This window comes from Syngnathus acus, chromosome 12, assembly GCF_901709675.1.
Source record: "Syngnathus acus chromosome 12, fSynAcu1.2, whole genome shotgun sequence".
In the NCBI taxonomy this organism is placed as follows: Eukaryota; Metazoa; Chordata; class Actinopteri; order Syngnathiformes; family Syngnathidae; genus Syngnathus; species Syngnathus acus.
In genome coordinates this window covers 8,105,905-8,131,361 of record NC_051097.1, presented here as the reverse complement: position 1 = coordinate 8,131,361, position 25,457 = coordinate 8,105,905, and the positions used below count along the sequence as shown (strand labels likewise).

The window sequence follows — 25,457 nt, the reverse complement described above, 5'->3', positions numbered from 1 at the left end:
GGCGGCTACTGGGGAGCTAGCGCCCTCAAACGTCCGGAGTTACACACTGCACGCAAATAATTTCATTTCAAAATAAGTATGACCATATGGAATTAACATGGAAGATATAAGATATGTAAAGCTGATTCTTATTGTGATCAATAATTTCTTTCTAAATGGTCGTAATTACATTTTCAATAATTAGAACCCTCGCCAACAATGGTACCGCATCCGTATTGGCTGGAGGACTCCCGTCCCCATAGAGACAAGCTCCTATGTACTCCCCCCTCCCTCCCTCCCCTCACCCTCAGCAGCACTGGCAGCGGCGATGGCAACGAATTTAAATTAGCGGTGTTTGGGCATTACTGGTGCGTTTCCCTCGAATGCCGACCTTGCGTGTTTTGCCAAACGGATTTGCTTTCATTTATTACCGTGGGATTAACCGACGTTATCCTGAGAGGCCGAAGAGATTTGCGTCGCGCGGGGCGGGGAGGAGTGCTCGGAGGTGTCTTTGGTCTCCTCCGTCATCTCGCCACTTGCCTCAGCCAGCCAGTATGCTTCTGTAACAACCCAAGACGGATACAAGGGCGGCGACGGAGCCAATGTGCCCATAAAGGTGAGCGTCTTCTTGTTTTGGGAGCGGCTTGAAATGTCGGTCATTCGCCGCCTTTCACCGGTCAACCTGTCTCAGACGGCTAATGACAGCCATATGCTAACTGGGCTTCATTTGAATGGAAGCTAATAAACCCACACAATACACATCATTTTCTTATGAATGGTTGTTATTGTTGTTGTTTTTGGTGATTACGATATTTTGATGACGTCACGCCCTCACCTGCATACAGTGGATAGTAATGATCCGTGATGTATATTCTGTAATAAAATGAAATAAAGATTTGATTGACATATCTATGTAAATTACTCGGTAAGAAAACACAATGTTTTATTGTATGTGTCATTGTTTCAGCATGGATGTGAGTGCCAGGCAGGGAGGCAGCACCAGGAGGAGAGCAGCAGAAGATGGTGAACTAGTAGGTGTAGGAGGAGGCGTGGAAGTTCTGGTGGTACCGCAGGACCTGTACGACTCTGCCAGGGCCAAAATAGAAGCAAATCTCCGATGGCTGCTTGCCAAAGCTTATGGCATTGGTAAGACGTCCTCTTGTGCTTTTGCTGCTCTGGCTTTTTTTGCTCACAAGGGCATGGCAATTATTTTGCAATTTACTGGACCATAAGACATGGTCGATGAGATAATGGAGTCAAATGCACCATTTGCCTTTGAGGGGATGCTAGGTGGCCAAGGCTATCTCTACCCTGGCAAGCTACAGGTTCTCTGTAGTGTGTCGAATTTAGAAGACAGTTATTTTTAAATTACAGGGACGTTATGTTGGTATCTGCTGAAAACAATAAAAACAGCATTGCTGGTCGAAGCTGATTTTTTTTAGCAGTGACATCAGGTGGGGTTAAGAGTAAATACTTTGAAAGAAAGTGACTTTAATCTCACAAAAGCCACAGTACGGCATTCATGTTGTGGGCAGACATTCATGTTCGCTTCTCACGATGTGCCAAAGGCTTTTATACACAGGTCACTGACCGTGTCAGCCTCACTTGCACTAAAATGACTCCACATCGCCAGGCCGTGTACGCTACCCCTTCCCTTTAAAGTAGGTTTTTGTGTCACTCTATGTGACAACCCTCGTGTGAGCTCAGACATTAAAAAAAAAAAACTCATACTGACTGCACTAATGTTTCCTGGGTTGCCTGACTTTCTACGCAACGTTGCGTAATCCATCTCCTGTCTTACAACAGGTTATGTATTATTTAACATGCTGCTTCGAAGTATTGTGAAGTGTCACTGTCACATCACTCCCTAAATTGCGTGTGCCAGGGCACAGATCAGCACCATAATAAACATCAACCCCTGCAGAGCATCCTTTAATCTGATTGGTTCGTCCTGACGTCAACCGAGTCGGCAGCACAGAGGCGCCACTTCCTTTTTTTCCCCTTCTTTCATCACCCAATGGCTGTAAATACATTTGCCATCACCCTTTTACAGCTGTTTTTTTTGTTTAAGGTCGATTAAATCCTATTTTATTTTATGGCACTAGTGATTGCCTGTTCACGTGTCTACCATCGAAGTGAGTGTGGATTAGCGTCTTCAAGGTGTACTAAAATAGCTGTCCACGAGCAGGGACAACCAGACATCAGCGTCGTAATCGCCGCTAAGTCTTGTTAGCTTATTGGTTCAAAGACTGCGTGGTTGCTACTTTACTTGTTTTCCTCGTCTCACCTCAGCCTGTTGAAGGTATTAGCATACAAAAAAAACGGATCCCAAAACTGGAAGATTTTTTTTTGATTTCCAAAATTAGATGTATAATGAGTTCATGATTCTTACCAGCAGACCACATCCCAGAGGACCTGAAGGACCCCTTCTACACCGACCAGTATGAGCAGGAGCACATCAAGCCCCCTGTCATTCACATGCTGCTATCCGGAGAGATCTACTGCCGGGTGTGCGGACTCATCCTGCGCGCAGAGCAAGCCGTCTCGCTTCGAAGCCATCAGTCCGTCCTCCAGGCCCTCTCGGCCAGGGGCATCCAAGTGCGGGACTCGGACGACGTGCACGTCTCCACTTTGGATCTCAACTCGAGCCCTGTCAAGATGGTGTGTTGAGGTTTATTTTTGGAATGATTTTTTGGTGGTGTTTTCTCCTTTTATGTATCGTCTTGTTGCCCGTGTAGAGTTGCCACATGCACCTGATCGATGCCCTCATGATGGCCCACACGATGGAGATGATCAGTGTGGAGAAGGTGGTATCCAGTGTCAAGCGCTTCTCCAACTTCAGTGCCTCCAAGGAGCGTCCCATGGACCTGGAAGATGCCATGGTTCTTTGGATCAACAAGGTGAAAAGGAGGAAACAAGCCACTGTGTTTATAATGAAAGATAATTCATTTTTTATCAACTAAAGGTGAACACAAAAATGAGCGCTATTGCCGAAAAAGAGATGAAGATGAAGCAGCACCTGCTGGACTCACCAAACTATCAGAAGGTAAGTTTTTCCATCAAGGCAGCTCCCTGTGTGAAATTATATATTTGAATCAATTATTCTATCAATTGGCCTAAAAAATATCTCATAGTCAGATATGGCCAAAAAAACAATTGGCCTACAGTATGAACAGCCTTTTTTCCGTCTCCATGGCAACAAAGGATAATACGAGTCCATCTTGTGTGCTTTTTCCATTGCATTCATCCATGAACGTGTTTTAGTGAATCCCTTGCCGAATATTTCCACCTTGCTCGTTGCATGCACGCCTAATTCATTTTGCTTTCCTCACCAGCCCGACATATTGCATGCACTTGCCCATTGTATGTTGGAGCCTGTGGAGTTCTCCCGCGTGGTAACGTACTCAGCATTCCCCTGATAGATGAATGGATAGAAAGATAAGAGTGGAATAAAATGTCAAGTATTGTGGCTCTTCAGGTACGCTATCGCAGGGATCACCTCTCGGGTCGAACACTTCAGCACTTCTCCGTGGTGGACGACCTGTGCAGAGACGTTTGCGACGGCGCTGCTCTTCTGGCCCTAATCCACTTCTATTGCCCTGAACTCATTAGACTTGAAGGTATGATTTGTTAGCCCACCGTAGATTGTTCTGTGTCAATATGGGTCCATTTGTGTGCCCTAAATTCAGATATCTGCCTGAAAGATGTGGCCTCCATTGCCGACAGCATGTACAACATCCATCTGCTGAAGGAGTTTTCCAATGAATACTTGAACAAGTGCTTCTACCTGAAGGCAGAGGACGTGCTGTATTGTCATCCAATGCTAAGGGTGAGACACAAAAACATGAGTTCCCACATGACCTGAAAAAACCTTTCCAGTTCAATAAACATGTATAAAAAAAGAAAGTATTGGGATAGCTGCCAGTTTCCCCCCAGGATAACCATTTTAGAAGATGGATGGATGGATATATAAAGATGAATTTTCAGATAGCGCCACTAACTGTTCTTTGCCTCCTCACTCAGAGCAATGTGATGGTGTTCATCGCCGAGCTCTTCTGGTGGTTTGAGATTGTGAAGCCCGATTTTGTTCACCCCAGAGACCTTAAGGAAATCACAGATGGTAAAACCTGATCTCTATAAGGCTATTTTGAGGACTGGCGAGTGTAGTGTTTCTTCTCAAACGAAGGTTTAATGCTATATTTTTACAGCACGAATGCTTCTGCAGCCCAAGACCTCTCGATCCTACACGACCATGGATGCTACCAAGCGTACTTTCCTCACCACGTCAAACGCCGCTGCAATGTTGCCTTCCAGCCCGGACTTCGGGTACAGTTTGTTTCCAAGCTGACTGCTTTAATATCAATTTGATACAATTGAATTCAAATGTTGTTTTCTCTGACAGCATTGTACCAAGCACTTCCAGCTCTCTTCACTCTTCAGTGCCTCCAAGACAGAGACGACAGAGGGGAGTTGAGGGCGATGTTGCAGGTAATGCCTGATAGTGGCCTGCAGATTTTAGATTTGATGTCAACCTAAGATTCATGTGGTCTTGATGCCCCAGTGAGGAATCCGTGTAGCTCTCTGGCACGTAAAGATGAGAAGCCTCAAGGTTTGTCACAGGTCTGGCCAGAGAGGAGGCAGAGGTGAGCCATCGCATTTTTGTCCTAGCAGACACTTCATTAGGTACGATTCAGTGTATGTGCTTATGTGCTTATTTTATATTCTAGGCCTTTATCTCAGCCGCCACCCTACGCCTTGCATTTCCCCAATCAGCCGGACGACGCAGTCAATTTCAGTCCGGTTCGCTCCCTCAGCAAAGACAGCTCGGGCATTATGACACCCAGCCACATGCTCGTGGGTCCGGGTCGCCCGCTACATCAGCACAGACTGAGCGGGCAAAGCCTCCTCAGCCACGTTCGCATTGAGGATGAGGAGGAGATCTTAGAGGAGGAAGAACTGGTGGCTGTAATCCACCCCGCTGCTTTCCCCCGACGTCAGCGCAAAGGCGACATGGAGCTGGATGAACTGGAAGTCCCGCACACATCCCGAAGGCTTTCCAACATGGATGTCTTAACTCCAGACTTGCAGGTGGACAGCTACTACCTTGAGCCTCTGATGGCCACCATCCCAAAGCCAGCGAAAGAGAAGAGCATCAGCCTGAACAAGGAGGAGGAGAGCGGGGAGAGTCACTGCAGGTCAGGGCTATTTGGTGTGAAGACAGATGTTCCACACAAACCGCACCGGAGGTCACCATTGTCTGAATGTGGTCAGTTAATATTTAAGCCCATACCTGCTGTTAAATCCATCCACGCCCGGGAAGGTTCTTCACTTTCTGAGAAGACACAACCGCAAGGATTCTTCCTTCACTTGTCTGGAGAGAGTGACTGTCACAGTCATCTTTCCTCCGACGCTGAAGCCGGTCAAGACTCTGACTCGGACATTGCAGATTTCGAGGACGACGACGAGGACGTGGACCTGCTCGAGCCGGGCGACGTGAAAGGGGTTTGTTTATTGCGAGAATTCTCCGAGGTCGAGTCTTTTAAGCTGAGAGAAGACCTGAAGGTGAGCGAGCGAGACGACAAGGAAGACTGGAGTGGACGTTCCAGTCCTTGCCTCAGTACGGCGTCCTGCGCGAGCAGCTGCAGCGCTTCGGGCGGCGCCGGTGTCAGAATGACCAGCTTTGCCGAAAGAAAGCTGCTTAAGCTCAGCCTCCGTGACGGATTCTCCAGCACGAGCAGTTCGCAGGTGACGACGCCCGATCACTCCGAGATTAACCCTTGCCCTCCGTGGCAACTCAAAACCGAAGGAAGCCCCACGTCCGCTGTGAAGAAGATGGCGCTTTCTCCAGTTGTGCCTTCAGAGTTGCTGCAGCTCCACATGCAGCTCGAAGAGCAAAGGCGCGCCATCGAGTACCAGAAGAAGAAGATGGACACCTTGTCGGCACGGCAACGACTGAAACTGGGCCAAGCTGCCTTCTTGAACGTCGTGAAGAAGGGAGAAGGGAGGAGCGACACGCTCCCTCTTCCTCTCAGACATTCGCCTTCCGCCGATCTGTCCGCTGCTCAGAAATCAAAGAGTCAATTCTGCAAGGATGACTCCTGTCTTGACGTTTTGAAGGTGCAGTCACAAGCGGAAGGAAGACTAAATGGAGATAACCGGCTCAACACCTCGGCTCAGGATCGCGCCTCAGGGTCGGACGTGAGTGAGCGCTCCCGCTCCATCGACCTCCTCAACGAAGCCATCAGCACTATCCAGCAGCAGATGACACAGCTGTCGTTGCAGCAAGACTTGCTGATGAAGAAGAATGAAGCTTCATCGATGGAATCGAAAGAGCCAGAACCGAAACCAACTCTAAGCCCAACACAATCCCCCACCTCAGACCCCAGATCTTTCGCCGTCCACTTTGTCGACTTCATTGACAGCACCCCCACCCGCCGTCCTCCCAAGCTGAGCTCCAGCCAGCGAAGCAAAACCTCCGAGTCGAAGCACAAGAATGACACGGTGCCTGACGCTGCAGGTGAAACCTCCCCCAAGGAAGAAAATGGTACAGGAAGCCAGGATGCTGAAAGTTCCAGGCTGGATAGAAACTTCAGAAGACGCACTACCTTCAGAATCCAAAATGAGCAAGGTGGTGCCAGGGAGGAACCTGGAGTATCTCCTGTCAAAGTTCAATCAGAGAACACAACGACCTCAGATACCTCCATCGCTCCATCACGCTGCACGGAAGATGACAAAGTCGACATCTCAGGGACAGAATCAGCGGGTGGAGACGAGAGCACCAAGGGAAAAGGTCTACTCATCCAGGTTGACCTTTCAGACCTGAAAGACTCCAAGGAGGGTGCGAGAGGCGAGGAACAGAAGAACATGCTCGGCTTCTTTTTTAAGGTGACGCCCGAGACGTCTTGGTGGTCTAATTCAGTGTTTTCCCGACATTCTTTTAAGCTCAGGCACATTTTTTGCTAATCTCACAGTTCTCTACTCCTTCTCCAGGATGAAGAGAAGGCCGAGGATGAGATGGCTAAACGTCGCGCCGCCTTCATGCTCAAACAGCAGCGCAAAGCCCAGGAGGCCAGGCTACGCAAGCAGCAGCAGGAAGCGGACAGCGAGCTCAAGCGTGACGAGGCCAGGTACGCTTCGGCATTCTGAGTCCAGTACCCAAAAACGTTCACCTATGATGTCTTGCAGGCGTAAAGCCGAGGAGGACCGGGTTCGGAAAGAGGAGGAGAAGGCCAGACGAGAGCTGATAAAGCAGGAGTACCTGCGCCGGAAGCAGCAGGCCTTGTTGGAAGAACAGGGTCAGGTTAAGCCGAGGCCCAGGTTCAAGTCCAGCAGAAATAGACCCAAATCACTCCACCGCGGCGAGTTGAGCAGTCCCTGTAAAGGATCCACCACACGTATGTAACATCTTTGATGACATACATTGATGAAAACTTTGAAAAATAACTCCCAACTATTTTTTTTAGCCGATTTGAGCTTTCGAGGATCCACGTTGTCTTTAGCCACCGAGGGGGACAGTGTCATCTCCGGAGAGATGGAGTCGCAGAGGTCAGATGACTTATTTTGCCCACTAGGGGGGAGACCTGGAGTGTAAACCCAAGTTTCTCTTGCAGGGCTGAGTCGGTCTGCTCCATGGATTCCTTCGCTGTGCTTAGCAGAGCCTCCAGCAGGAACATGGAGCGCGACTGGGAGAGCGGCTCCGTCGCCTCCTCCATCACGTCATTCGAGTACAACGGTGAGGAGCTCAGCAAGCCTCGTCTAGCTAGCGAGCCAGCTCGCTAGCTAGCTAGCCTACAATATGGCCCCTTTAACTTTTGCTTCTTCATCATCGGTCCAAGGGCCCAAGCTTTTTAAAGAGCCCAGCTCCAAGTCCAACAAGCCCATCATCATCAACGCCATCGCACACTGCTGCCTAGCTGGGAAGGTGAACGAGACCCAGAAGAACGTCCTTCTGGAGGTGGGTGTGATGAAACTGTCGGTGATGGATCGCTCTACTGGCATCCTGATGTCTTTGTTCTTGGATTTCACAGGAGCTCGAAAAGTGCGAGTCCAATCACCTGATCATCCTCTTCCGCGACGGCGGCTGCCAGTTCCGCGCCGTGTACTCGTACTCGCCGGAGACGGAGGAAATCGTCAAATTCACGGGCACAGGGCCGCGCGCCATCGGCCACAAGATGATCGACAGGCTCTACAAGTACAGCTCGGACCGCAAGCAGTTCAACATCATCCCGGCCAAGTCGGTGTCGGTCAGCGTGGACGCGCTGACCATCCACAACCACTTGTGGCAGGCTAAGAGGCCCGGCAGCGCGCGCAGGAAGTGACACGCCGAGGCTCGGTACTTCTGTTCTGTATACGACCGTTGGGCCGGACCCAAATAGTCGTGTTCAAACTAAACGTTCAAAAATTGATAACAAATGAAAAATCTGGAAAGTTGCAGCTTCTGAAAAGCTTTGCAGTCGATGAGTCTGTCCTTTCAACGCTGGCGACGTTAGTGCAGTGTTTCCCCAGTCTCTATTACGCCAAAGCGCTTATTTTACACGAAGAAAAGCTCACAGCACCATAAACTAACTAAACCTGCAAAAATTGAAGGACAAAAGAAAAAATATGGGCGCTTTTTTGACATTTTCACTTTGAATTTTTCTGCCTCTCACTTTATGGCGCTGCAGTATTTGTAGTCAATGAATAATTAAAACCTGGTCATCCGGCAAAGTGGTTGGGAAGCACTATGCCTGAGAATGCAAAACACTCAAAGCCAACTAAATGCACTATTTTATTCTTGTCACACTTTGTTTTAGGAACGTTCTGCATTCTTTTTGGCACATAGCTGAAGGACTGATTGTTACAGTGTGACAAAGTTGGACCTTATTGAGACGTGACGTTCTCTCCTGGTGATGAGAAAAGGTTTTGTTTGTATTGGGAAGTTTAGAGGTTCCTGGTTTGTTCCTTCCAGACTTTGAGAATGCTGTGATTACGTTTTTAATGGGCGGGATGGTTAAACCCACCTTGAAATATTTGAATTTACGTTTGTTTTAAGCGGGGAAAACTACCAAATTGCAAAAATGTGTGAATGTGAATGAAAAACAATGGCAACAAATGTCTGTTCTATGTATTTGTTTTGCTGTGATTTCTTTTGTATTAAATTTAGGAGGGAAATTCTTGACAGGCTCACAAGCTTTTTTGTGATCTCTCGCTGAAGAGCAAACAGTATTTAAATGTAGCTTCAAACGCTCAACAGGTTCCCTGCCCTTTTCCTTTCATTGGAACTTAATGGCGAACAAGACCGCACAATACTTGATATTCTTTTTGCTGCATTTTGTATATTTTTAGTGGGATATTTTGTACTGGTTAAAGAAATTAAAAAAAAAACAGGCACTGTTGTGAGGTTTATTCTGTTACAGTCCCATTACATTGTGTCCTATATTGTATGTTAATTTATTTAAAAATCTGAAATAAATTACAGTTTAATATGTTGCTTCTTTGTCAAATGTGACTTCTCTTGCATAAATTACTTGCATTAGACTCAAAAATAAAAATATACCCCATTTGTGTGCATGATAATGCAATGGCCACTAGAGGGCAGTGAAATACACAAATAACAGCTCGAAAAATATATTTGGTTTTGAGTATTATATTGTCTACGTGTATAGCTGGCGCTGCACCTTTGTGTTTATTAAAGAGTTATAAACTTCCTCAACATCCCTGCTAATTTGTTACCATGTTTATGGCGTTTGCGTTGTGTTTTAGCAATAAACTAACAGATTTCTTTTTAAATCAATATTGTATAAATTGGTTAAATACACAATGTGTAAACTTTAAGTGGGAATGGCAATATACATCACTTGTCTTTGTTTGTTAAACTGATTATTTGTAAAAATACTCAATTTGAACCAGGGACCCTTTTCGATGTGACACAGAAACAAGCGCGGAAGTAATTTGAGAACGCGCAGGCCCTCCTTCCGGTCTCTTATCCCTCGGTCACTGGGCGACAATGGTAAGATGGCAATGATGTTCAGCGAAAATCTAGAGACATCTTGAAAACCTGATGTCCGTCCTTGACCAATCACAACTGTTTAGTTGTCATCAACGCTTAGCTACTTTGAAAATACCCTATTTGTTTTTATTAAGATGTATATTTGACAGTTTAGGGTTTTAGTTTGGTAGGAGCTAGCCGGCTTGTTAGCATTGACATTCCGGTCACACTAACCGCTTAAAACTGAATAAAGTCCATTTTGCATTCTTGACAATGTGAATTTTAGTACGCTACTATTGTGTTTGTGAATTTTATTAGATGAAAAGTCTCTGTAATGCTCAGACGGGATTCAGCTAGCCACATCATGAAGCGCTCATTGAGTTGACTCTTACCATGTGTAAATATGATAAATTTAAATAAAAGTAGTGTTTCATGGTGCGTTTAATTTTTGTCTTGTCTATGATGCTTTGAAATGTCTGAACCAATGAATACTACGTGATTCAAGCATTTTTACTCACTGAGACAAGACCTTCAAACCTGTAGTGATAGTAAGATGCTTGTGGAAGAGCATTGATCCATTTTATTTTCAAATTTTCCTCTTCCAGACGAAGGGAACATCCTCTTTCGGTAAGCGCAGGAACAAGACGCACACCCTGTGCCGTCGCTGTGGCTCCAAAGCTTACCACCTGCAGAAGTCTTCCTGCGGAAAGTGTGGCTATCCCGAGAAGCGCAAGAGAAAGTGTAAGTTGATATTGTTTTCCCTTCCTTGGCAGCTGTGGTTTGGCTTGTGGAAATGAATGACAATATTTTGTTTCATTCAAAATATATTTATTTTTTTAGACAACTGGAGTGCAAAGGCCAAGAGAAGGAACACCACTGGCACCGGTCGTCTGAGGCACCTCAAGGTTGTGTACCGTCGGTTCAGGTAAGATTAATGCAGATGTGATAGTGATCTTAAATATATTATTATGGGACTAGCTAATGTAAATTATTTGTTCAAGACCATTTGGGAAGTCATCTGTTTAATGTGTTCCATGTTTTTCCCTCTTGAAATTTTCCAGGAATGGTTTCCGGGAAGGTACCACCCCCAAGCCCAGACGCGCTGCGGTGGCCGCCTCCAGCTCCTCTTAAGAGACACATTTTTGTTTAAATAAATGTGACCAACACACAAAGCTCATTCTCGTCTTGTCGATCCGGATGCATTTTCTTTTTTGTTTATCATTAAAGGAGTTTACACTTCTACAGCAAAAGCACATGTTCTCTCTTTTCAAATAAGAGCAAATAAATATTTAGAGAAAACCACTGTGTGAGGCCTTCAGTAGCATCTGTAAGGTCAACTGAAAATAACATTATGAATCAAGTGTGAAACTGTCCATGTTCCCTTGCTTCAGGAAAGCCATAACAACAAAAAGTCTAAATATTTGCACAAAATCCAAATCTGCTTTCTCCCATGATGGCATAAAACAGAATTGAGGATTTTTTTTTTCTCTCTTTGGCAGCTTGAAAATTTGAGGGTGGTCTTCCTGCAAGAGCAACTTATGTAATGTTTCAATGGTCTGCAACATTTCAGAATCTGACAACTCACCCCCAGGTCTTTTTTCTTTTCCAGAAAAATACTTTTTTTTATCTGCTAGTTTCCCTGTTATCTGATGTCATTTATTACACTGGTTTGCAGATATAAATGCTTTGAGCAGCTGGAAGAGAATTATGGAAATGTACAAATGGGAGTAGCGGACATGAGTTGAATCTCAGTATTGAAATGAGTAAAAGAAAGTCTTAAAATCAGGTTCACATCTGCAGCCCGAGGAGAATCTACAGAGGTTTAAACAAGATGATTAGCACGTATTAGCACTATTTCTCATTTAAGAATATTTTGATTCGTTTTAATAGAGATTTTGATTCTAAACTTGCGGTACAGGTGTTCTCTCATGTCATGGCTTACTACTGAAGACAGGGGGCGATGTCGCGCACTTCAAGGGCTGAGTTACCCAACCAGCGCCGGGAGCGCGCCCGCTCACTGCCCACAGGTAAAAGCTTTCCTCGGCGGGCTATTTCCCGCGCACACCGGAGCGAACCAGCCGACTGTCGCTCATCGACGGATTTGAAGCAGTCGTGTTCCCCGTTCTTGGAATGACACCTCGCTGAGCTGCTGTGATGAGATGTAAGTTAAAAGAAACTTTTAAACCGTCATTTTTAACACCTAATGTCACCCCGTCTCTCCCTCGTCTTTCTTCCCGGTGTGTAGCCTCTATCCTCGGATCCTTCTGCGCTCTTCTCCTGCTGGTGCGGGAACCTGCGTGCTGTGGGGATGAGGTGACGTCCGGCACAGGTACGTGAAAGTTGACTCAACAAAATGCTCACCTTTTGGGCCATTTTCCTCGACGTCTTTGAGAATTGTAAAAACATTCCCGGTAACTAAAGCGCATCTCGGCAAGCCCCCAACTGCTGGGTCAACTTAAAGTACGTTTACTTTAAGTAAAGTATTAAAGTTCAATAAGTAAAGTATTAAAGTTCAATAGTTGAACTTTAAGTCCAATATTATTATTGAAGTAGAAAAATAAGAAACGCTGTAGTAAAAATATTTAACACTTGTAAAAAATATATTCTTTAATACATTAGACACAGCTAGGGTTGTTTGGACAGTGGAGGCAGTGCCGTCCCGTCCTCTCCCCTGCAACAACTTAATCATGATTAATAATTATTTTCCATTTTAGTTCTCTGCTCTATCCTTTTCATTGATTTTTTTAAAAAAATCCAATAACGTCAATGATAGAAGAATTTCGTGTTCAGATGAATGGGCACGAAGCGGGAGTGGCATCACTCCCTGTGTAACTCAGGCAACAACTACACACTTGATTCGTCACTGATTCATGGTGCAATCACTCATGAAATAAATAAAACTTAATTTTCGCAATGTTTCATCACGCAGGTAGAGTACTGCACATGTTCAACAGTTTGTCTCATATATGCGTGTGACATGTTTACCGTATTTTTCGCACTATAAGGCGCACCTAAAAACCTCCAATTTTCTCAAAAGCCGACAGTGCGCCTTATAATCAGTTGCGCCTTATATATGGACCAATATTGAGCCACTACAGCAGGTGTGTCCAAAGTCCGGCCCGCGGGCCAAATGTATATATCTTATATATATGGACAAAGTTTTAAAATGGGCCATTCATTGAAGGTGCGCCTTATAATCCGCCTTATAGTGCGGAAAATACGGTAGTCTTTCTCTTCGGCCACAGAACTGACTCAAAGTGCATGGGGGAGTCAAGAGAGTAAATTGCCGCTTCCTCCAGACATACATAAACACGAAACTAGAGTAAGCCTTGGCCACCCATTCAAGTTTAATTGATTCTATGTGTGAGTAATCAAATGTTAACAAAAGACTTCATTGTAAAGTTATGAATGATTTATAGTCTTATTGAGTAGTGCAGGTTTATTACATCATCAATGACGAATGTTTTCAGATCAAATGAAGCTTCTTTTGGGAAGGATGAGTTGCTGGGGAAACGCGTCATTCTTCTGTCCAAGCAGACTTTTCCTGTTTGACTTTATGATCAAACATGTTATACACACACGCACGCGAGAGGGTGGGCATTATCAGTTCCTACACAGGCGAACAAACAGTTTAACATTAGTCTCATCCCATTATCTCCTTCACCAGATTAAAAGAGTAGGTACATTTTGTGCCTTGTCCTGTACAACATCTGCCAGTCACATTCAACTCTGTTCTTTTTCTCCCAGCGGTTCTGACAATACAATCATCTGTAAGATCGCTTTTTAAACGGCGTTAGCTAAGTTCACATAGCAGGCGAATGAGGTCTTTGGCAAGGATGGGGGGGCGAGAGGGGCATGCTGACGCACGTTTGGAAGCAACTCTCCTATTGCGTGTTTCCTCACTGAGTCTGCGCTGTATAATCATGTGTCACATTTGAAAGTAATTAGGAATAATTCAACAGGATTTGTCGGCTTGTTCCACCTGTTGGGTCGTGTCTAAGCAACACACACACGTTCACTCAAACACCCAAACGTGCAATTCGTTCGTTTTTACTTTTGTAACTCAGATCCCTGACTCTTCTTTTGTTTTTTGTTCCCTACGGGAATCTGACTCAAGGGTTTTGTTTATCTGTAAAGATAAACATACTACACGCTGTGTATTTTATATCTGGCTCTGAGCATCAGGTCTTCCTTGAGGTTAGTATTTTGACTCTTGTAATCTAATTATCGGAGCTATTAAGTCATTTCATTGGTACTAAAAGTCCACACTGTTTACAGTTGTACATGGCTGATTTGATTTTTGATGGTGTAGATTACGGATGGGGAAAATGTTCATTGCGGTGACATCAGTCGTATAGCTACACAACAAATGAGACACTTTCCAGGAAGGAAATGAAATCTCTATATAATTACCTCATGTTTTTGGCAAGTATTTTCTACTTTTCGGTCCCTCAAGTCGTCGTAATGACTTACAGCCTATAAAATGATTTTCATTAGAAACCGGATGAAGGGAAGAGCAGCTGTATTAAAAAAGAATCTTGGATCTAAGTAGGTGACACTTGACACTTGTTGACGCTTGTCTCCCCAGTGAACCCATGCTGCTATTTGCCGTGTCAGCACTGGGGTGTTTGCGTATGGTACGCAGAGGACCGCTACGAGTGTGACTGCACCCGCACCGGCTACCATGGGAAGAACTGCACCATCCGTGAGTCGGCTCATCCCACGCCTGGCATCCCTTCATATCCTCTTTGGGATAGAGAAAGGAATTTGAACAATCCCAGATGGACAAGGGGGCCCCCTTTACCGCTTAAAAATGAGGAAATAGGAGACCTGCCAATGTTCCTCCTCAACAGTAATGGTGCCGAGACACATAAAGGCTTTATGTAGATATTATTTTTTACATTTACAATGAGTAAATTAACCAAAAACACAGTCAAATATGTGCAGGGATCTCGAAAGCAGCTCTGCCGCTCTGCTGAACGCGAACAAGAAGCCCCCATGTTGTGTTAAGTAGAGCACACATACCGACAATTGGGGCAAATTTGTTTGGGAACTGCAGAATTCGGGGTGGCAAGGATCCAAGTTAAAGTCTGGACGATGAAAAAAAAAATGAAAACATCTAATAACACCATCATCATCAAGTGGGGCACTGGTCACTCTGCCCCTAATTCTGTGCGTTCTCTTACGCTATTGTTCTAATATAGCGGAGTTCTGGCCTCGGGTGCATGACCTCCTGAAACCCGGGCCGGACACGGTGCACTACATCCTCACCCACTTCAGCTGGCTCTGGGACATCATCAACAGCACCTACCTGCGAGACGTTCTGATGCGGCTTGTCCTAACAGGTCCCAAGCCCCACCATAAGAGGAATTTCTTTCACATGACTTTGACCCGTTTGTAATATATTGCTGTGTGATTAGTGAGGTCCAACTTAATTCCCAGCCCTCCAACATACAACTCTAAATACGGTTACCTCAGCTGGGAATCCTACTACAACCTGAGCTACTACACTCGGATTCTTCCGCCAGTCCCGGAAGACTGCCCGACACCTCTGGGTGTCAAAGGTTAGCCCATCACATGGTGGAACATCCATTTTTGTTGTTATGAATGAGGCCTCAAAAGGTTCTGTTTTCATTAGGTAAAGCTGGACTGCCAGACCCCGAGCTGCTAGTGGAGAAGCTGATGAAGAGAAGGACATTCAGGCCCGACCCGCAGGGCTCCAACCTTATGTTTGCCTTCTTTGCGCAACACTTCACCCACCAGTTTTTCAAGACCTACAACCGCATGGGCTTAGGCTTCACAAAGGCCCTTGCGCATGGGGTTAGTTCATACATTCATATTTTGTCTTCATTATTTTATACCTTTTATTTTAAAAAGTGATATTAGCATAATAATCTTTCCGCAGGTGGATGCGGGGCACATATACGGTGATAACCTGGAGCGGCAACTTCATCTCCGACTTTTGAAAGATGGGAAAATGAAGTATCAGGTGGAGTACAGCTTTACTGTTTATTTTAGCTGCTACTAGCTAGTTCGTCTTTTTTTTTTTTTTTGCTGTTAAACGTTTGTAATGTAAATATGAAAATACATGTTAAGTGTTAGGACCTTGTTGTGCTATGATTTTCCCCATTAGTTGATTGATGGCGAGATGTACCCTCCCTCTGTAGCTGAAGCCCCCATCAAGATGAGCTACCCCCCGGGCACGCCCCCCGAGGACCAGTTTGCTATCGGCCAGGAAGTATTTGGACTTCTGCCTGGCTTGGGATTGTACGCAACGCTGTGGTTGAGGGAGCACAACCGAGTGTGTGACATCTTGAAAGCCGAGCATCCTAGCTGGGATGACGAGCAACTGTTCCAGACCACGAGGCTCATCATCATTGGTGAGGAAGATCTGCATTTAATTTTTTTTGTGGTGGTATACTGGTACTGGACATTTGTCAATTGCACTTCTTGCCCTCCCCAGGCGAGACCATCCGGATAGTGATCGAAGAATATGTGCAGCACCTCAGCGGCTACATGCTGCAGTTGAAGTTCGACCCCACCCTGCTCTTCCACGCCCAGTTCCAGTACGGGAACCGCATCGCCCTAGAATTCAGCCAACTTTACCACTGGCACCCCTTGATGCCCGACAGCTTCCATATCAACGGGGACGAGCTCGCCTACCCGCAGTTCCTCTTCAACACGTCCGTGCTCACCCACTACGGCGTGGACAAGTTGGTAGACGCCTTTTCCCGCCAAGTGGCCGGCCAGGTAACGAGCGCTCACGGAATAGGTTCATTAAATTGGAAAGAATTTTTTTTGGCAATCACACTGGGTCTTCCTGTGTTGCCAGATTTGTATTCCTGACGGTTTGTCGTCGGGTATGACTTGACTCTTTGTTTGATCGGTTTCATTGTAATTGCATCACTGCCATTGGCAAAGGTGTACTGTGGGCCTCTTGCCCAAAGTCAGGTAGGATGGTGCAACCACAGTGAGAAATGATTTCATGTCTCAGTGAATGATTCAATTGTAGCACTTTGAAATCACTGGCTGTAAAATGCAATTTAAGGTGATTTATTTTTTATTTTTAATTAACAGCAGAATGTCAATGAAGTGGTTGTCAGAGCACCACCCAGTAGACAAAATTAGCAACTACTTGTTACTTAATTTCATCAGTTCATGTGCGTTTGTTATTTTCTGCCCAAAGGTAGGCGGGGGCTATAACGTGAACCCTGTGGTGACGCCCGTAGCCGTGAGGACCATCGAAGAGTCGCGGCACCTCCGCATGCAGCCCTTCAACGAGTACAGGAAACGTTTTAACCTCAAGCCGTACACTTCCTTTAGAGAGTTCGCAGGTGAGCAAAACAAACTGACTGGCCACTGAAAATCATCGAATAGACATATTTGACAAGAGAGCGTGAGTGAAATTAATTGTAATTTTTTTTTGTCAGATAACGAGGAGATAGCGCTCACTCTTGAAGAGTTCTACGGCGACATTGACGCTCTTGAATTTTACCCTGGCATGCTGCTGGAGAGGACGCGGCCGGGGGCCATATTTGGCGAGAGCATGGTAGAGATGGGTGCGCCCTTCTCCCTCAAAGGCCTCCTGGGGAACCCCATCTGCTCCCCCGAGTACTGGAAGCCCAGTACTTTCGGGGGCCGCGTGGGCTTTGACATCGTCAACTCGGCCACGCTGAAGAACCTGGTGTGCCTCAATTCCAGGACGTGTCCTTACGTGGCGTTCCGAGTGCCGCCAGAGGAACAAAGTGTCAGGACGGATGAGCTGTGACATGTGGGGCTTTTATAGTCCCGCCCCCCCCAAAACAAAAGTGAGGTAGACTTTAAACACGCAAGCCATTCTTCAAGAGGGAAATCAGATCGTCTGAACACAGGATCCACAGTGCACCGTCACACAGGCGTGTTATTTTTTGCAGCCGCACACTTTGAACTTCAGTGAGGAAATCAGCACAGTGCTGGTCTGCAAACATACGTAAGTCTGCGTTGAAGGGCTCTCATAGAGTTTCGAAAAGAAAAGCGGCAAGACGAGTTGTAGACTTGCAGCGGTTCAAATTGCATTCATTAAAATTGGAGGCGATTAAAGTCTTTGTTTGGATCGTTTTCATTTTCCTCCACCTTTTGCGGGCCCCCTGTTGGCACGGTCACTTCCCACCCTCCATTCGCTGCCAGCCTTGTGTTTCTTTTAGTGAGATGTGGAAAACAGAACTTAATCACAGGATATGAAATGTTGATAAAAGCAGTATCGCACAGAACAGATCGTTTTGATACGTTGGCTGCACTGTAGATACATCAATTGAATTCTATCGAATGCATGTCTATGTTGTGTTTTAGCCCGTCTGCTGTGGCCCTCCTTTTGATATTGTATGATATTGATTCATGATGAGCTCGAATTATGAAGCTAAGAATCCCAAAATTAAATTTAAAAAAACTAAATTTTAAACCTGAATATTTATCTATTTGTCGAATGGTCTGCGTTCAAAATACTCAACTGAATATTTCACAACAGCTTAAATTAAAAATCGTTTTTTTGTGCAACGTTAGAAATGAAATGAGTAGCCTTTGAAATAAATCAGAAATTGAATTCTCATTGTTGCTGGCAATGATGTTTCTCTCTATTGGTTAAATTTGGAACTGCATGTGAAGGTAAGCCACAAAACCTGACGTCATCATGTTGCCTTTAAGTACACCAGGTTATTTCGATTTTGACACAATAGCTTTATTGAGCAAGACCATCAGCAATTTTATGACGCACATATGTACGATTCAATTGTTCCTAGTCAAGAGGAACATTTCAGATACCTCCTCCGTCATTTCGTTTAGGACAAAACACGCCGCTTTTGCCCTTTGTTGGATTGGATTCGTCATACAGATATTACCATTACATGCAGTACAGTTTTTTTTTCTGTCCGTATGAAGCACAATGTCAGATATCTGTTACGTCATGTCGCTTAAGACAAAATACGTCACTTTAGCACTTTGTACTGTATTAGGGATATATGGAATGAAGTTCTCCAGATCATTTGCGCCTCATGCGATTGCAGATTTTCCCTTAAAATATTGAATGCATCACACCCAGTGACAGTGAGATGCTTTCGGGAATTAGCAATAGCATCAAGCCAAGAGTAGCATTACGGACACTCAGCGACACACTTATCTGCACGAATTGGACAAAAAACAAGTAAGAGCCGGTTGCTTGCACATTCACTCAATTTTATATTAATTTGAAGGGATGGGTCTTGAAATGCATTTTATTAGCGTGGGTAAAGCTAACCAAGCGTAAAAGGGAACTGGTGGCTAAAGCTAACCTAGTTCACATTACGTCGTTCGGGTCCTTAATAATGAGATAATTGGATTACAATGGCCTTAGAACCACTTGCTCATATCTAGTATTATTATAAGAAAATTAATTGTTTAAAAAAGTCGATGAATAAACTTAAATTAATCGATACAATTGCATGCAGTTAAATTCGCGTGCTAGTTTAAAATGTCTGGTTGACCTAATTTCACACAAAGCATTTCTTTCTTTCTTAAACCGTCATTCTAAATGATGACGCTTCACCAAGCAAATCTGAATTAAGGTGTTGTGCGTGTAGTTCCCTTTTGATTCAAATATGTATATTGTTTCTGAGGCAACTGTCATGTTCCTACAAAGAAAGTGAAAGATGGTTTCTGTTGTGCATACATTAATCTTGTTTGTGGGGGGGTTTTATGTACATGTATGGCCTTAATTCTTGTAAATCATGTGTGCACTAATAGGTGAGCGGGTAAGCCATTGCCATGACGACGCTAGACGACAAGCTCCTTGGAGAGAAGCTGCAGTACTACTACAGCAGCAGCGAGGATGAAGGCAGCGATAACGAGGATGATGAGAGGGAATCCAAAACCATCCGAGATGGTGCCGCCAACATGCCTGAGCTTGACTATAGCGCGGACGGAAGTGCGGTCAACACAGGTAGCTGCTTTTATGTGTATTTTTATAAATATGTAAAGCTCTGTAACATTTGTCCATTTTGAATGTAATTCCACTACTGCCCGCTAGATGGTGTCACACTCAAGAATAGTGGCGTGACTAAGAAGAACAAAAACCAGCGTATTTTATCACAGCTTAGATTTTGCAAGACCAGCAAGTTATTCCCCCTCTATATTTTGCTCAAATACATTTATAGATTGTATTTAATGGATGGGGACGTGCTGTTTTTATTTAGAGCATGAAAATCGAGATTGAGGGTTGGCCCGTTTTGTGATCCTTCAGGACCAAAGGGTGTGATCAATGACTGGAGGAAGTACAAGCAGCTGGAGGTGGAGCAGAAACAGGAACAGAAGAAGGAAATGGAGCGCCTGATCAAGAAGCTGTCCATGACATGTCGCTCCGACCTTGACCTGGAAAACGACAAACAGAAGCAGAAGGAGCTGCAGGACAAAATCAAAGGCAAAGTAAGTCACGTGATTGGTCAGAATATCAGGGTCATGGTACAGAATGCTCCGTTTTGTCCGCGCAGATGACCATGCAGGAGTACAACATGCTCCGGCAGGAAGAGGACGACGAGGACTTCCTGCAGCATTACCGCGCGCAACGCATAGAGGAGATGCGACGGCAGCTGTGCCGCGGCAAGCGCTTTGAGCGCGTCCAGGAACTTGCCGGCGGCGAGGACTTCTTGGAGGCGTTGGACGAGGAGGACAAGAACACACCGGTCATGATCCACATCTACGAGCCCGACGTGCCCGGCTGCGAGGCCATGAGCGGCAGCCTGGTGTGCCTGGCGCGCGAGTACCCGCTGGTGAAATTCTGCAGCGTGCGCAGCTCGACCATCGGCACCAGCCCGCTCTTCCGGGACGGCGCTCTGCCCGCCCTGCTGGTCTACAAAGGCGGCGAGCTCATCGGCAACTTTGTGCGGATCACCGACCAGCTAGGCGAGGACTTCTTCGCCGTGGACGTGGAGGCGCTGCTGCAGGAGTACGGCATGCTGCCCGATAAGGCGAGCGCCGTGGCTAAGACGGTCCGCAACGGCGCCATTGTTCAGAGCAACCTCAGCGACGACGATTCTGACCTCGACATAGACTAGAGTGCTTTCTGGCTGATATTCTGCATCCTCTATTTTTTCCTTTGTAAATACACACATTTTCCCCTCATATCCCATGTTTTCTTTTCCTAAAATTTCTCGTAAAATTAATAACTTAGTCAATATTAAGAAATGTTTCCCTTAAATAACTTTTCAAATGTTATTCAAGTAAAATTATTGACATTGTTTTATTTATTGGTGTAATGGCGGTCACGAGCCATGATGAATAAACAAAACAGCTCATTTTGAACATTGAGACCAAGTCAAATTCAAAATTTTATCCACCTGTAACTTGCACAACCTATTGAAATGGGAATAGGTACAGTGTCACCATTTAAAGTGTCTCTGAGTAATCCCCAGATAAAGTTCAGTTGTTCTCCATTCCAGAGGTTTCTTGTCAGCAGAGCATTCATCATGTGTCCGTCGGTGTCACCAACGGCTGCGGCGACTGCAATTCCTGAGGTGTCACCGTGGCGGCAGAAGGTGTTTCGGCCGCTTCCGCCGCCTTGGCGTTCTCGGCTGCCTTGGTCTCAATCTCCTCCATCCGCCGCTGCATCATGCGGGGCATCAGCTGCACGTAAGTCCCCATCAGGCGGTGGTTGGAGCGGATCAGTTTCCCCGCGCAGTCGTCCACGCAGCGCTCCTACACAATCGCACATTATTAGCTGAGAAGGTCTCAAGATGTCTTCATGATCAAAATCAAGACATTTTGGTCCTCCCAGACACAATTTAAGAGGTCTTGCGACACATTAATGGATGCTTATGATGCCTGTCAAGTCGTTTTGTATTGTGAGTGAATGGAGAGGGAGTCCTTGCCTCATCCATGGTGAGGTTCCTGTAGTTGAAGTTACTCGAGCAGCGTTGGAAGCATATCTCCGTCATGCGGTTGTACACCAGAAGAAAATCACGCAACTGCAAGTAAAATATTAATCATGAATACTAACAGACAAATCTCATTTTTAACTATTTTTGTCTCAATGCTTGCAACATTTAACTAAAAATGAACCAATTTGATTTCTTTTTAAATTTGTGTCATGTATCTTGTAAGAATGACTTACGTTTCTCAATTGTTGCTCCTGATCCATCGCGTAGTCCTATGCAGTAATCGTATCGGCTCAAACACAAAGTGCTCCTTGATTTTGTGAGGTTACCATGCATTTGCTGTCTATTATCATAAAAACGTCATTCCAAAGCCAGAAAAGCGATGCGAGTTGGTAAGGACGATGGTGTGACTTTCTTTCGGCGTCGCTTATTAGCTTCCGGCTTTTCTTCTTCTTCTTCTGCATACTGAATAAGCGCACTACCGCCACCAACAGACCAATATTGAGTACTGTTTTGTCGTTTTTGTGCAGCATTTGAACTGTCAGATACTTGTGTCAAATGTTAAGAATGTAATACAAGAGGAGAAATTTATTTTGAAAACAAATGCATTTATGAACATTTTTATTCAAATCAATGATGATTTTTTTAAACTTGCATCAGGGTTTAAACTTTTAAGGCCTGACAGATGTGGATTTTTTTTCAGGTTGATGATGATTCTGATATTGGTCAGAACAAAATTCCAATTTGACGGACTTAAATAAATGTTAATGAGAACTGAATGTGAAGCATTTACAACACTGTGCCCTGCAGTGTTACTTATTCATACCAAGAAAATGGGTTTATTGGAACCTTCCAAACATGGGAAAACATCGTCTCATCATTCGGCTCCTTCCGTGTCGACTGCGGCCACTGCCGACACATAGTAAGGTCCTTCCCTCAGGTAGGTCTTGAGGGAGATGTAATTCTGGCTGCCCAGTATCTCAGCTACGCTTGAAGAACCCAAGAGCGAGCCCACCAGTTCAAACTTGGCGTCTTTGGCCTCCTTGCTTTTACTGGTGGAACGATCCAGGATGAACTCCATGAAACCGGGCGTCCTCACCATCAACCTCTGACCCCACGGTTGAGCGGCAATGGCCTGGTGGACAAAAGGTTATAGGTAAACAATGTGCTTGTAATCATTTTTTTCATCTTCTTAAAATTGACGCAGCTCAGTCCCTATTTGCTGTAGCTGCCGATGGAAGGTGCTTACAGTGAAGACCTGCAAGGCGGCACAATGGAGCTCTGGAAAAGGCTGAGTGCTGATGTCACGAATCACGTCAATGGGCTGTTTGGACAAAAGGAGGAACCACGACTCGGTCAGCGCCAGCAGGTCTTCAGTCTGATGCTCGGGCTGGGGATGGAAGGGGGGTGAGTAGCATCAAGGTGTACTTTTTTCCCCCATGTAAAACTTCCTTGGAGGACACCAACATACCTGCAGAGTTAGGAGATGCGAAATGGCATCCAAGCAGCGCACGCGGAGCTCAGTAGCACCGGCACTCGCAAGCTTGCTCATCCTTACCATCACCGACTTGAATTTTTCACCTGACATCACGGAGAAAAAAACGTTCATTTCCACTTTTGCCCATGCTGCAGGTAGTGCGTGTTTCCAATTCTCTAAAACGTAATAATAGTCATGTCAATACATTTTGGCAATCCCACCTGTTTTCTGAAGTACTTGCTTCCCTTCCACAGTCGAGCCCAGCAGTCCCAACGTGTCCAGAGCTACGCCGATCATCGTGGGATCCGCGTCCAAGGCCATCTCAAACACTTTGTCCCGGAAAATCGGGTAGTCTTCGCACACCCGCTGCGGACCTTGCACGAAGGACAAGGTGCCAAAAAACTTCACAAAACCTGCAAAGAGTGTCCACAAATCATCCATGCGGTCTTCACAGCCAACATGAAGAATTCTACTGTGAGCATTTTGTTACCGGGGAGATATAAAGAGGAGAAAGGATCCGTGTTTGCGTCGATCATCATCTTGGCGATCTTGTTGAAGACCAACTGGCCCATTAAGTACTTTTGCCCACGCTCAGTTTGAACCATCAATGTTATCATCTCAATGGCCGCCGCCCTGAAAAGTAATGTCAACCTTCATTTTGCAACCCGCAAGACATTTCAGGACATAATAATTTTTTTTCCCATCTGCATTCTTTTTACCTGATCAAAATATCGTCTCCTGTCAATTCTTCGATGAGCTGATTAATTATCCTGCCACAGGGATAGTAACCCTGGTGAGACTGGGATTCTGACACAATAGTCACTACCAGCTGCGACCAAAAGAGAAAATACTTAAAATGTACAATTGTTATCCCATTATTATTAATAATAATAATAATAATTACAATAATGAATAGACACATTAGTAGCTCATCAGTTCAATGGGGAATTCTGAGTTTCTAGGCGGACATGAAAATATGAACAACACCAAAATTTAAGTAAATCGCTTTCCGCACATACCTCGTAGACACGATATCGGATGATGTCGCTTACAGTCATCACCTCCGTCAGAACGTTCAACAAGTCGCCGCTAATTATTTTACTCGTGCTGGTTTCGGTGCGAGCGAGCTTGGTCAAGGACTGGATGGCCTGGGATAGATTTTTTTGTGTCAGAAAGATTATATTGGAGGAAAATTGCAAAGTGTCTGCTTGCCTGCTTGGCCACCGTCATGTTGTCTGCCGCAATGGAGCGGATCACAGTTACAATAATGTCTTGGCTGTTGAGGATTTGCACCGCGGCATCCGAGTGCTCTGCCATCCTACCCACCTGACCAAAAAAAAAAAAAAGAAAAACAACCCCAGAAGACTAAAGTTGATCAGGTACAATTCAATCAAATCTGGTTACCTGAGTCAAAGTTAGTATCTTGACGGTGTCGTTTGGGTGCGTCAGACCTGCCTGCAGCTCAGCTTTGTAGTTTTGGACCACCTGCAGGGGGCTGCAGGCCATTAAGATGCGTTCGAGGATGTCTACGCATAGTTCAACCTGTTCCCTGTCAATGCAGAAGTTGTCAATTGTAATGTTTTGATGACAACTCGCCATGTATGATACATAAAATTACATTGGCGGTAGCATACTATCGTAACCAAAAGCATTTTATTTTAAGCTGCACAAGAACATTTCCATGCTTATCTTCTTGTCTTATGATGACATCATAGAACCGAAAACATCAAAAACAGCACGTAAATCTTGAATCATATTTCATGAATAATCACAATAAATGAATGTCAGTAAACCGACAGAGTAAAATGCGTGCTCAAAACAATGACCGGGTAGAAAAATAATCATACAAACCTATCATTTGAGTTTAACAAAGAGAAGATCACTTCGAAGCGATGCCCGCTAACAAAGTCCCTTAAGTCATTCACGGTTATGGATAAAAGTGCAGTTTTAAGACATTGTAGCTCTTCGATCGGCTCTTCGATATTGGAAATTTCTTCTAGCAAACTCTCGATCGAGGCGGCCATCCTGCTTTCTGTTTACATGTGAAGCATCGACTCTTCTTCGTCACCGCTTTCTAGACGATGCACACGCAAAGTAGCTGTTATCGCCCTCTGCTGACTCGGTGTAACACTACATCTGCGTTTTGGTTCAAGCC

The 25,457-nt window shown here is 45.1% G+C and overlaps 6 protein-coding genes and 1 non-coding gene across 9 annotated transcripts; 5 read left to right on the top strand and 2 right to left on the bottom strand.

Moving 5' to 3' along the window:
* Window positions 1-255: 255 nt before the first annotated feature.
* LOC119131212 (calmodulin-regulated spectrin-associated protein 1-B-like) lies at window positions 256-8,425 on the top strand. 3 transcript variants are annotated; one of them, XM_037265449.1, is made up of 19 exons: window positions 256-595; window positions 947-1,125; window positions 2,378-2,640; window positions 2,718-2,879; window positions 2,945-3,025; window positions 3,315-3,374; window positions 3,458-3,599; window positions 3,669-3,808; window positions 4,003-4,099; window positions 4,188-4,305; window positions 4,382-4,467; window positions 4,541-4,622; window positions 4,707-6,864; window positions 6,970-7,106; window positions 7,165-7,373; window positions 7,443-7,524; window positions 7,590-7,711; window positions 7,815-7,933; window positions 8,007-8,425. In XM_037265449.1, exons 2-19 carry the CDS (start codon window positions 948-950, stop codon window positions 8,295-8,297), a joined length of 4,527 nt encoding a protein of 1,508 aa, XP_037121344.1. In that variant the 5' UTR covers window positions 256-595; window position 947; the 3' UTR covers window positions 8,298-8,425. The 3 variants fall into 3 exon arrangements, with proteins under 3 accessions (XP_037121344.1, XP_037121343.1, XP_037121345.1); XM_037265448.1 differs by having other exon boundaries at window positions 2,375-2,640; XM_037265450.1 differs by lacking the exon at window positions 3,315-3,374.
* A 1,462-nt stretch (window positions 8,426-9,887) lies between these two features.
* Window positions 9,888-11,196, top strand: rpl37 (ribosomal protein L37). Its single transcript, XM_037266055.1, has 4 exons — window positions 9,888-9,967; window positions 10,552-10,687; window positions 10,787-10,871; window positions 11,008-11,196. The coding sequence occupies exons 1-4, from the start codon at window positions 9,965-9,967 to the stop codon at window positions 11,075-11,077; spliced, it is 294 nt and encodes a 97-aa protein (XP_037121950.1). The 5' UTR covers window positions 9,888-9,964; the 3' UTR covers window positions 11,078-11,196.
* On the top strand, window positions 10,397-10,475 carry LOC119131974. The gene has a single exon (XR_005099765.1). It is a non-coding gene; the product is annotated as a small nucleolar RNA SNORD72 (small nucleolar RNA).
* A 744-nt stretch (window positions 11,197-11,940) lies between the features above and the next one.
* LOC119131237 (prostaglandin G/H synthase 1-like) lies at window positions 11,941-18,030 on the top strand. Its single transcript, XM_037265502.1, has 12 exons — window positions 11,941-12,107; window positions 12,192-12,275; window positions 14,535-14,651; window positions 15,151-15,291; window positions 15,367-15,510; window positions 15,585-15,766; window positions 15,852-15,935; window positions 16,080-16,326; window positions 16,410-16,696; window positions 17,133-17,280; window positions 17,377-17,765; window positions 17,808-18,030. The coding sequence occupies exons 1-11, from the start codon at window positions 12,101-12,103 to the stop codon at window positions 17,712-17,714; spliced, it is 1,779 nt and encodes a 592-aa protein (XP_037121397.1). The 5' UTR covers window positions 11,941-12,100; the 3' UTR covers window positions 17,715-17,765; window positions 17,808-18,030.
* Window positions 18,031-18,720: 690 nt separating this feature from the next.
* pdcl (phosducin-like) lies at window positions 18,721-21,136 on the top strand. The gene is made up of 4 exons (XM_037265505.1): window positions 18,721-19,121; window positions 19,700-19,895; window positions 20,196-20,377; window positions 20,443-21,136. Exons 2-4 carry the CDS (start codon window positions 19,721-19,723, stop codon window positions 21,004-21,006), a joined length of 921 nt encoding a protein of 306 aa, XP_037121400.1. The 5' UTR covers window positions 18,721-19,121; window positions 19,700-19,720; the 3' UTR covers window positions 21,007-21,136.
* A 110-nt stretch (window positions 21,137-21,246) lies between these two features.
* Window positions 21,247-22,287, bottom strand: timm10b (translocase of inner mitochondrial membrane 10 homolog B (yeast)). The gene is made up of 3 exons (XM_037265506.1): window positions 22,062-22,287; window positions 21,820-21,915; window positions 21,247-21,646 (listed from the first exon to the last, which is right to left on the bottom strand). The coding sequence occupies exons 1-3, from the start codon at window positions 22,086-22,088 to the stop codon at window positions 21,416-21,418; spliced, it is 354 nt and encodes a 117-aa protein (XP_037121401.1). The 5' UTR covers window positions 22,089-22,287; the 3' UTR covers window positions 21,247-21,415.
* A 146-nt stretch (window positions 22,288-22,433) lies between these two features.
* Window positions 22,434-25,365, bottom strand: psmd5 (proteasome 26S subunit, non-ATPase 5). Its single transcript, XM_037265503.1, has 10 exons — window positions 25,154-25,365; window positions 24,707-24,851; window positions 24,515-24,628; window positions 24,322-24,450; window positions 24,022-24,131; window positions 23,793-23,935; window positions 23,524-23,715; window positions 23,297-23,406; window positions 23,075-23,215; window positions 22,434-22,960 (listed from the first exon to the last, which is right to left on the bottom strand). Exons 1-10 carry the CDS (start codon window positions 25,324-25,326, stop codon window positions 22,703-22,705), a joined length of 1,515 nt encoding a protein of 504 aa, XP_037121398.1. The 5' UTR covers window positions 25,327-25,365; the 3' UTR covers window positions 22,434-22,702.
* Window positions 25,366-25,457: the final 92 nt, after the last annotated feature.